Source organism: Bombina bombina, chromosome 12 (genome assembly GCF_027579735.1).
Source record: "Bombina bombina isolate aBomBom1 chromosome 12, aBomBom1.pri, whole genome shotgun sequence".
NCBI classification, from domain to species: Eukaryota; Metazoa; Chordata; class Amphibia; order Anura; family Bombinatoridae; genus Bombina; species Bombina bombina.
The window spans coordinates 10,163,741-10,177,090 of NC_069510.1; the positions used below are offsets into that span (position 1 = coordinate 10,163,741).

Below are 13,350 nucleotides of genomic sequence, written 5' to 3' on the forward strand. Positions count from 1 at the left end.
TTATGTTATCAGGAACACTTTGAACATTAGATGTTGATGGAACTGCAACAGGTAATGGTACTTTACTAAAGGAAATATTTTCTGCATTAACAAGTTTGTCATGACATTTAATACAAACAACAGCTGGAGGAACAACTACCAAAAGTTTACAGCAGATACACTTAGCTTTGGTAGTTCCAGCACCAGGCAGCGATTTTCTAGTAGTATCTTCTGACTCAGTTGCAACGTGGGACATCTTGCAATATGTAATAGAAAAAACAACATATAAAGCAAAATTGATCAAATTCCTTAAATGACAGTTTCAGGAATGGGAAAAAATGCCAGTGAACAAGCTTCTAGCAACCAGAAGCAACAAATGATTAGACTTAAATAAAGTGGAGACAAAATTGACGCCCACATTATTTGGCGCCTAAATGCTATTAGCGCCAACAATGACGCCACATCCGGAACGCCGACATTTTTGGCGAGAAAAATGTAAAAAATGACGCAACTTCCGGCGACACGTATGACACCGGAAATAGAAAAAAAATTCACGCCAAGAATGACGTAATAAAATGAAGCATTTTCAGCCCCCGCGAGCCTAACAGCCCACAGGGAAAAAGTCAATTTTTAGGTAAGATAAAAATGATATATTCAAATGCATTATCCCAAATATGAAACTGACTGTCTGAAATAAGGAAATGTTGAACATCCTGAGTCAAGGCAAATAAATGTTTGAATACATATATTTAGAACTTTATAAAAAAGTGCCCAACCATAGCTTTAGAGTGTCACAGAAAATAAGACTTACTTACCCCAGGACACTCATCTACATGTTGTAGAAAGCCAAACCAGTACTGAAACGAAAATCAGCAGAGGTAATGGTATAAATATAAGAGTATATCGTCGATCTGAAAAGGGAGGTAAGAGATGAATCTCTACGACCGATAACAGAGAACCCATGAAATAGACCCCGTAGAAGGAGATCATTGAATTCAAACAGGCAATACTCTCCTCACATCCCTCTGACATTCACTGCACGCTGAGAGGAAAACCGGGCTCCAACCTGCTGCGGAGCACATATCAACGTAGAATCTAGCACAAACTTACTTCACCACCTCCATAGGAGGCAAAGTTTGTAAAACTGATTTGTGGGTGTGGTGAGGGGTGTATTTATAGGCATTTTGAGGTTTGGGAAACTTTGCCCCTCCTGGTAGGAATGTATATCCCATACGTCACTAGCTCATGGACTCTTGCTAATTACATGAAAGAAATAAACACTTGTCTGGTGCAATACAAAAAAGATTAGGTGATTTGAAGGGAAAAAAAAATATATACTTTATTTTCTTTAAAAACCTGTATAAAGTTCCATTTTCATTAACAGAAATATATTCATTTTCCATGCTGACTTTAGATATTTTGGTAAATAAGATTTTGTTTCTTAACCAAAAGAAATTTCCCATCATATATCTAGAAAGGGGGAAAACAACAAGAAAAACATTATTTTTTTTAACTAACACAGCATCAGTTTTGTCAGAACGTGCTCTCTGTAGTAATTTTGATAGAGAATTTGATAGAGAGAATTTAAAGTCATGCAAAAATCAGACACAAAGAGATAACGGTTTCCTGCGTGCGCTTGTTTTAATGCAATAGAAACGTCTTACAAAAATAACAAATTCAGCATGTCACTATTTTATAGGAAACCTTTGAGTTCAATAAGAAACTAATATAAAAGAACAGACTCCCACCTACAAGTATCTTTGAAATGTCATTGAGATCCCTCAGGTACAAGAGGAAACAGGTCTGAAGAAATAAAAAAATGTCCATCAAGGAAAAATCTTCCAGGTCAAGGTTCAAAGATCGTTGCTCTGCAGGGTTCCAAATAAAAACTTAATTCCAGTCAGGGGCCATAACTTGTTTCTAGGTTAAGGAAAGTTGTATACAAAAAAAAGAATATTCATCATCTGCTATAAAATATTATAGGGGAAAAAAATAGGACTTGAGGAGAGGAGTAACCCATAATTGTCCCATGACATTAGAGGATCGTCCTTGCACGCTACTGCCTGCACGTATCGTGGAAAGCTTCTAGGGTTCGGAAATCCCTCCATGTGGGTGGCAGCCCATCCTGCAGAAACTTCCCGCAGCGTTGGCAAGGAGCCTGGAACAGCTTGATGTAGCTTCTTAACCAGGTCTGCAAGAAGGAGGGAAGGAAAAAGGACAGAGATGAGTGAGACGAAGAGACATCTGAAGCCATCGCTGCTGTCAGCTTCAATGCTCCCTGAGATGGGGCTGACATGTTTTTGGCTCCAACCCAAACAAGACACATTGAAATCACAGCAAGAAAGCACAAATAAGAGCTACAAGGTCAGAGGAGAGCTGATTTCAAGGCTTTTGCCTGTGTTTATACATTCTCTAGCTTCAGCTACCACAACATCAGCAGGCCATCTGGTTATTTAAGCCAGCAAACATTTTATTTGCATTTAATATACTAAAGAAATATGCAGCTGAATGGAGATTGTGCTATAAATATCCACTCCACATACAGTATTCTTTTATCACACCTCCCTGAGTAAGTCTTTTGTTCACTTCTAATGACTTGTGTGAGGTCATTTATCAAATTAAGAGTTTGCGATACAGTTTGTGAGACACACAAAAACACAAAACAAGGACAGCTATATAAAGTGAAATAAAACAATAAAATCTAAATAAGTTTGCAAGGTGGCTAAACCTTGACTCATGGCCTTTCACTGCATATCAAGAAAGTCAACTCACACTGCAGCCAAAAGATAACAAAATATTACATCCAAAATACAGAAATTCATGTATCTCATTTTACTAACTAATACTCACCTAATACCTAGCTAACATTTACTTAATACTTAGCTAAAACTCACCTTATACCTAGCTAATACTCACCTAATACCTAACTAACACTCACCTAATACCTAGCTAATACTCACCTAATACCTAGCTAACACTCACTTAATATTTAGCTAATACTCACCTAATACCTAGCTAACACTCACTTAATATTTAGCTAATACTCACCTAATACCTAGCTAATACTCACCTAATACCTAACTAACACTCACCTAATACCTAGCTAATACTCACCTAACACCTAGCTAACACTCACTTAATATTTAGCTAATACTCACCTAATACCTAGCTAACACTCACTTAAAACTTAGCTTAAACTTATCGAATACTCACCTAATACCTAGCTAACACTCACCTAATACCTAGCTAAGACTCACCTAATACTTAGCTAATACTCACCTAATACCTAGCTAACAATCACCTAATACCTAGCTAAGACTCACCTAATACTTAGTTAATACTCACCTAATACCCAGCAAATACTCACCTAATACCTAGCTAACACTTACCTAATATCTAGCTAATACTCACCTAATACCTAGCTAACACTTACCTAATATCTAGCTAATACTCACCTAATACCCAGCAAATACTCACCTAATACCTAGTTAACACTTACCTAATATCTAGCTAATACTCACCTAATACCTAGCTAATACTCACCTAATACGTAGCTAACACTCACTTAATACCTAGCTTAAACTTATCTAATACTCACCTAATATCTAGCTAACACTCACCTAATATCTAGCTAATACTCACCTAATACCTAGCTAATATTCACCTAATACCTAGCTAACACTCACCTAATACCAGGCTAACAGTCACTTAATACTTAGCTAACACTTACCTAATTCTCACCTAATACCTAGCTAACACTCACCTAATACCTAGCTAATACCCACCCAATACCTAGCTAATACTCACACAATATCTAGCAAATACTCACCCAATAACTAGATAAAACACACCTAATATCTAGCTAATACTCACCTAATAACTAGCTAATATTCACCTAATAGCTAGCTAATACTCACCTAATAGCTAGCTAATACTCACCTAATAGCTAGCTAATACTCACCTAATAGCTAGCTAATACTCACCTTATACCCAGCTAATATGCACCTAATACCTAGCTAATACACACCTAATACCTAGCTCACACTCACCTAATACCTAGCTAACACTCACCTAATATCTAGCCAATACTCACCTAATACCTAGCCAATACTCACCTAATACCTAGCTAATACTCAATACCTAGCTAACACTCACCTAATACCTAGCTAACACTTACCTAATACCTAGCTAACACTCACCTAATACCTAGCTAACACTCACCTAATACCTAGCTAACACTCACCTAATACCTAGCTAACACTCACCTAATACTTAGTTAACACTCACCTAATACTTAGCTAAAACTCACCTAATACTTAGCTAACACTCACCTAATACTTAGCTAACACTCACCTAATACTTAGCTAACACTCACCTAATACTTAGCTAACACTCACCTAATACTTAGGTGAGTGTTAGCTAGGTATTAGGTGAGTATTAGCTAGGTATACAGTGAGTATTAGTTAGGTATTAGGTGAGTATTAGCTAGGTACTAGGTGAGTATAAGCTAGATATTAGGTGAGTATTAGCTAAGTATTAGGTGATTATTAGCTAGGTATTAGGTGAGTGTTAGCTAAGTATTAGGTGAGTGCTAGCTAAGTATTAGGTGAGTGCTAGCTAATACCTAGCTAATAATCACCTAATACTTAGCTAATACTCACCTAATATCTAGCTAATACTCACCTAGTACCTAGATAATACTCACCTAATACCTAGCTAACACTCACCTAATACCTAGCTAACACTCACCTAATACTTAGCTAACACTCACCTAATACCCAGCTAATATGCACCTAATACCTAGCTAACACTCACCTAATACCTAGCTAAAACTCACCTAATACCTAGCTAATACTCACTTAGTACCTAGCTAATACTCACCAAATACCTAGCTAATACTTACATAATACCTAGCTAACACTCACCTAATACTTAGCTAACACTCACCTAATACCCTGCTAATACGCACCTAATACCTAGCTAACACCCACCTAATATCTAGCTAATATTTGCCTAATACCTAGCTAACACTCACCTAATACCTAGCTAACACTCACCTAATACCTAGCTAATATTCATCATATACCTAGCTAATACTCACCTAATACCGAGCTAATACTCACCTAATACTGAGCTAATACTAACCTAATGCCTAGCTAATACTCACAATACCTAGCTAATACTCACCTAATGCATAACTAGCTAATACTTAGCTAATACTCATCTAATACCTAGCTAAAACTCACCTAATACCTAGCTAACACTCACCTAATACCTAGCTAATACTCACCTAATACCTAGCTAATACCTAGCTAACACTCACCTAATACCCAGGTATTATGCACCTAATACCTAGCTAACACCCACCTATTATCTAGCTAATATTTGCCTAATACCTAGCTAACACTCACCTAATTCCTAGCTAATATTCCCCATATACCTAGCTAATACTCACCTAATACTGAGCTAATACTCACCTAATACTGAGCTAATACTCATCTAATGCCTAGCTAATACTCACCTAACACCTAGCTAATACTCACCTAATACATAGCTAATATTCACATATACCTAGCTAACACTCACCTAATACCTAGCTAACACTCACCTAATACCTAGCTAATACTCACCTAATACCTAGCTAATACCTAGATAACACTCACATAATACTTAGCTAACACTCACCTAATACCCAGCTAATATGCACCTAATACCGAGCTAATACTCATCTAATGCCTAGCTAATACTCATCTAATGCCTAGCTAATACTCACCTAATACTTAGCTAACACTCACCTAATACTTAGCTAACACTCAACTAATACCCAGCTAATATGCACCTAATACCTAGCTATTATGCACCTAATACCTAGCTAACAATCACCTAATACCTAGCTAACAATCACTTAATACTTAGCTAACACTAACCTAATACCTAGCTAATACTCGCCTAATACCTAGCTAACATTCACCTAATACTTAGATAAGACTCACCTAATACTTAGCTAATACTCACCTAATATCTAGCTAATACTCACCTAATATCTAGCTAATACTCACCTAATACCTAGCTAATACTCACCTAATACCTAGCTAATACTCACCTAATACCTAGCTAATACTCACCTAATACCTAGCTAATACTCATCTAATACCTAGCTAATGCTTACCTAATACTTAGCTAATACTCATCGAATACCTAGCTAATACTCACCTAATACCTAGCTAATACTCACCTAATACCCAGTTAATACTCACCTAATACCTAGCTAATACTCATATAATACCTAGCTAATGCTTACCTAATACCTAGCTAATACTCATCGAATACCTAGCTAATACTCACCTAATACCCAGTTAATACTCACCTAATACCTAGCTAATACTCACCTAATAACTAGCTAATACTCACCTAATAGCTAGCTAATACTTAGCTAATACTCATCTAATACCTAGCTAATGCTTACCTAATAACTAGCTAATACTCATCTAATACCTAGATAATACTTACCTAATACCTAGCTAATACTCACCTAATACTTAGCTAACATTCACCCAATACCTAGCTAATACTCACCTAATACCTACCTAACACTCACCTAATACTCACCTAATACCTAGCTAACACTCACCTAATATCTAGCCAATACTCACCTAATACCTAGCCAATACTCACCTAATACCTAGCTAATACTCATCTAATACCTAGCTAACACTCACATAATACCTAGCTAACACTCACCTAATACCTAGCTAACACTCACCTAATACTTAGTTAACACTCACCTAATACTTAGCTAACACTCACCTAATACTTAGCTAACACTCACCTAATACTTAAGTGAGTGTTAGCTAGGTATTAGGTGAGTATTAGCTAGGTATACGGTGAGTATTAGTTAGGTATTAGGTGAGTATTAGCTAGGTATACGGTGAGTATAAGCTAGATATTAGGTGAGTATTAGCTAAGTATTAGGTGATTATTAGCTAGGTATTAGGTGAGTGTTAGCTAAGTATTAGGTGAGTGCTAGCTAATACCTAGCTAATAATCACCTAATAATTAGCTAATACTCACCTAATATCTAGCTAATACTCACCTAGTACCTAGCTAATACTCACCAAATACCTAGCTAACACTCACCTAATACCTAGCTAATACTCACTTAGTACCTAGCTAATACTCACCAAATACCTAGCTAATACTTACCTAATACCTAGCTAACACTCACCTAATACCTAGCTAACACTCACCTAATACTTAGCTAACACTCACCTAATACCCAGCTAATACGCACCTAATACCTAGCTAACACTCACCTAATACCTAGCTAATACTCACTTAGTACCTAGCTAATACTCACCAAATACCTAGCTAATACGCACCTAATACCTAGCTAACACCCACCTAATACCTAGCTAACACCCACCTAATATCTAGCTAATATTTGCCTAATACCTAGCTAACACTCACCTAATACCTAGCTAACACTCACCTAATATCTGGCTAATACCTAGCTAACACTCACCTAATACCCAGGTATTACGCACCTAATACCTAGCTAACACCCACCTAATATCTAGCTAATATTTGCCTAATACCTAGCTAACACTCACCTAATACCTAGCTAATATTCACCATATACCTAGCTAATACTCACCTAATACCGAGCTAATACTCACCTAATACTGAGCTAATACTCACCTAATGCCTAGCTAATACTCACCAAACACCTAGCTAATACTCACCTAATACATAGCTAATATTCACATATATCTAGCTAACACTCACCTAATACCTAGCTAACACTCACCTAATACCTAGCTAATACTCACCTAATACCTAGCTAATACCTAGATAACACTCACATAATACTTAGCTAACACTCACCTAATACCCAGCTAATATGCACCTAATACCAAGCTAATACTCATCTAATGCCTAGCTAATACTCACCTAATACTTAGCTAACACTCACCTAATACCCAGCTAATATGCACCTAATACCTAGCTATTATGCACCTAATACCTAGCTAACAATCACCTAATACCTAGCTAACACTCACTTAATACTTAGCTAACACTAACCTAATACCTAGCTAATACTCGCCTAATACCTAGCTAACATTCACCTAATACTTAGATAAGACTCACCTAATACTTAGCTAATACTCACCTAATACCCAGCTAATATGCACCAAATACCTAGCTAACACTCACCTAATATCTAGCTAATACTCACCGAATACCTAGCTAATACTCACCTAATACCTAGCTAATACTCACCTAATACCTAGCTAATACTCACCTAATACCTAGCTAATACTCACCTAATACCTAGCTAATATTCATCTAATACCTAGCTAATGCTTACCTAATACTTAGCTAATACTCATCGAATACCTAGCTAATACTCACCTAATACCCAGTTAATACTCACCTAATACCTAGCTAATATTCACCTAATACCTAGCTAATACTCATCTAATACCTAGCTAATACTTACCTAATACCTAGCTAATACTCATCGAATACCTAGCTAATACTCACCTAATACCCAGTTAATACTCACCTAATACCTAGCTAATAATCACCTAATAACTAGCTAATACTCACCTAATAGCTAGCTAATACTTAGCTAATACTCATCTAATACCTAGCTAATGCTTACCTAATAACTAGCTAATACTCATCTAATACCTAGATAATACTTACCTAATACCTAGCTAATACTCACCTAATACTTAGCTAACATTCACCCAATACCTAGCTAATACTCACCTAATACCTACCTAACACTCACCTAATACTCACCTAATACCTAGCTAACACTCACCTAATATCTAGCCAATACTCACCTAATACCTAGCCAATACTCACCTAATACCTAGCTAATACTCATCTAATACCTAGCTAACACTCACATAATACCTAGCTAACACTCACCTAATACCTAGCTAACACTCACCTAATACTTAGTTAACACTCACCTAATACTTAGCTAACACTCACCTAATACTTAGCTAACACTCACCTAATACTTAAGTGAGTGTTAGCTAGGTATTAGGTGAGTATTAGCTAGGTATACGGTGAGTATTAGTTAGGTATTAGGTGAGTATTAGCTAGGTATACGGTGAGTATAAGCTAGATATTAGGTGAGTATTAGCTAAGTATTAGGTGATTATTAGCTAGGTATTAGGTGAGTGTTAGCTAAGTATTAGGTGAGTGCTAGCTAATACCTAGCTAATAATCACCTAATAATTAGCTAATACTCACCTAATATCTAGCTAATACTCACCTAGTACCTAGCTAATACTCACCAAATACCTAGCTAACACTCACCTAATACCTAGCTAATACTCACTTAGTACCTAGCTAATACTCACCAAATACCTAGCTAATACTTACCTAATACCTAGCTAACACTCACCTAATACCTAGCTAACACTCACCTAATACTTAGCTAACACTCACCTAATACCCAGCTAATACGCACCTAATACCTAGCTAACACTCACCTAATACCTAGCTAATACTCACTTAGTACCTAGCTAATACTCACCAAATACCTAGCTAATACGCACCTAATACCTAGCTAACACCCACCTAATACCTAGCTAACACCCACCTAATATCTAGCTAATATTTGCCTAATACCTAGCTAACACTCACCTAATACCTAGCTAACACTCACCTAATATCTGGATAATACCTAGCTAACACTCACCTAATACCCAGGTATTACGCACCTAATACCTAGCTAACACCCACCTAATATCTAGCTAATATTTGCCTAATACCTAGCTAACACTCACCTAATACCTAGCTAATATTCACCATATACCTAGCTAATACTCACCTAATACCGAGCTAATACTCACCTAATACTGAGCTAATACTCATCTAATGCCTAGCTAATACTCACCAAACACCTAGCTAATACTCACCTAATACATAGCTAATATTCACATATATCTAGCTAACACTCACCTAATACCTAGCTAACACTCACCTAATACCTAGCTAATACTCACCTAATACCTAGCTAATACCTAGATAACACTCACATAATACTTAGCTAACACTCACCTAATACCCAGCTAATATGCACCTAATACCAAGCTAATACTCATCTAATGCCTAGCTAATACTCACCTAATACTTAGCTAACACTCACCTAATACCCAGCTAATATGCACCTAATACCTAGCTATTATGCACCTAATACCTAGCTAACAATCACCTAATACCTAGCTAACACTCACTTAATACTTAGCTAACACTAACCTAATACCTAGCTAATACTCGCCTAATACCTAGCTAACATTCACCTAATACTTAGATAAGACTCACCTAATACTTAGCTAATACTCACCTAATACCCAGCTAATATGCACCAAATACCTAGCTAACACTCACCTAATATCTAGCTAATACTCACCGAATACCTAGCTAATACTCACCTAATACCTAGCTAATACTCACCTAATACCTAGCTAATACTCACCTAATACCTAGCTAATACTCACCTAATACCTAGCTAATATTCATCTAATACCTAGCTAATGCTTACCTAATACTTAGCTAATACTCATCGAATACCTAGCTAATACTCACCTAATACCCAGTTAATACTCACCTAATACCTAGCTAATATTCACCTAATACCTAGCTAATACTCATCTAATACCTAGCTAATACTTACCTAATACCTAGCTAATACTCATCGAATACCTAGCTAATACTCACCTAATACCCAGTTAATACTCACCTAATACCTAGCTAATAATCACCTAATAACTAGCTAATACTCACCTAATAGCTAGCTAATACTTAGCTAATACTCATCTAATACCTAGCTAATGCTTACCTAATAACTAGCTAATACTCATCTAATACCTAGATAATACTTACCTAATACCTAGCTAATACTCACCTAATACTTAGCTAACATTCACCCAATACCTAGCTAATACTCACCTAATACCTAGCTAACACTCACCTAATACTCACCTAATACCTAGCTAACACTCACCTAATATCTAGCCAATACTCACCTAATACCTAGCTAATACTCATCTAATACCTAGCTAACACTCACATAATACCTAGCTAACACTCACCTAATACCTAGCTAACACTCACCTAAAATTAGTTAACACTCACCTAATACTTAGCTAACACTCACCTAATACTTAGCTAACACTCACCTAATACTTAGGTGAGTATTAGCTAGGTATTAGGTGAGTATTAGCTAGGTATACAGTGAGTATTAGTTAGGTATTAGGTGAGTATTAGCTAGGTACTAGGTGAGTATAAGCTAGATATTAGGTGAGTATTAGCTAAGTATTAGGTGATTATTAGCTAGGTATTAGGTGAGTGTTAGCTAAGTATTAGGTGAGTGCTAGCTAATACCTAGCTAATAATCACCTAATAATTAGCTAATACTCACCTAATATCTAGCTAATACTCACCTAGTACCTAGCTAATACTCACCAAATACCTAGCTAACACTCACCTAATACCTAGCTAATACTCACTTAGTACCTAGCTAATACTCACCAAATACCTAGCTAATACTTACCTAATACCTAGCTAACACTCACCTAATACCTAGCTAACACTCACCTAATACTTAGCTAACACTCACCTAATACCCAGCTAATATGCACCTAATACCTAGCTAACACTCACCTAATACCTAGCTAATACTCACTTAGTACCTAGCTAATACTCACCAAATACCTAGCTAATACTTACCTAATACCTAGCTAACACTCACCTAATACTTAGCTAACACTCACCTAATACCCTGCTAATATGCACCTAATACCTAGCTAACACACACCTAATAAATAGCTAACACCCACCTAATATCTAGCTAATATTTGCCTAATACCTAGCTAACACTCACCTAATACCTAGCTAACACTCACCTAATACCTAGCTAATATTCATCATATACCTAGCTAATACTCACCTAATACCGAGCTAATACTCACCTAATACTGAGCTAATACTAACCTAATGCCTAGCTAATACTCACCTAATACCTAGCTAATACTCACCTAATGCATAACTAGCTAATACTTAGCTAATACTCATCTAATACCTAGCTAAAACTCACCTAATACCTAGCTAACACTCATCTAATACCTAGCTAATACTCACCTAATATCTAGCTAATACCTAGCTAACACTCACCTAATACCCAGGTATTACGCACATAATACCTAGCTAACACCCACCTAATATCTAGCTAATATTTGCCTAATACCTAGCTAACACTCACCTAATACCCAGGTATTACGCACCTAATACCTAGCTAACACCCACCTAATATCTAGCTAATATTTGCCTAATACCTAGCTAACACTCACTTAATACCTAGCTAATATTCACCATATACCTAGCTAATACTCACCTAATACCGAGCTAATACTCACCTAATACTGAGCTAATACTCATCTAATGCCTAGCTAATACTCACCTAACACCTAGCTAATACTCACCTAATACCTAGCTAATAATCACCTAATAATTAGCTAATACTCACCTAATATCTAGCTAATACTCACCTAGTACCTAGCTAATACTCACCAAATACCTAGCTAACACTCACCTAATACCTAGCTAATACTCACTTAGTACCTAGCTAATACTCACCAAATACCTAGCTAATACTTACCTAATACCTAGCTAACACTCACCTAATACCTAGCTAACACTCACCTAATACTTAGCTAACACTCACCTAATACCCAGCTAATATGCTCCTAATACCTAGCTAACACTCACCTAATACCTAGCTAATACTCACTTAGTACCTAGCTAATACTCACCAAATACCTAGCTAATACTTACCTAATACCTAGCTAACACTCACCTAATACTTAGCTAACACTCACCTAATACCCTGCTAATACGCACCTAATACCTAGCTAACACTCACCTAATACCTAGCTAATATTCATCATATACCTAGCTAATACTCACCTAATACCGAGCTAATACTCACCTAATACTGAGCTAATACTAACCTAATGCCTAGCTAATACTCACCTAATACCTAGCTAATACTCACCTAATGCATAACTAGCTAATACTTAGCTAATACTCATCTAATACCTAGCTAAAACTCACCTAATACCTAGCTAACACCCATCTAATACCTAGCTAATACTCACCTAATACCTAGCTAATACCTAGCTAACACTCACCTAATACCCAGGTATTACGCACATAATACCTAGCTAACACCCACCTAATATCTAGCTAATATTTGCCTAATACCTAGCTAACACTCACCTAATACCCAGGTATTGCGCATCTAATACCTAGCTAACACCCACCTAATATCTAGCTAATATTTGCCTA

At 36.6% G+C, this 13,350-nt stretch overlaps 1 protein-coding gene across 1 annotated transcript in view; it reads right to left on the reverse strand.

Moving 5' to 3' along the window:
- Window positions 1–1,601: 1,601 nt before the first annotated feature.
- MED27 (mediator complex subunit 27) overlaps window positions 1,602–13,350 on the reverse strand; it is a 742,931-nt gene continuing 731,182 nt past the window's right edge. Inside the window, exon 8 of the mRNA XM_053695497.1 lies at window positions 1,602–2,170. Coding sequence (XP_053551472.1) covers window positions 2,036–2,170 — 135 coding nt within the window. The 3' untranslated portion in view covers window positions 1,602–2,035. The remainder of the gene's footprint in view (window positions 2,171–13,350) is intronic.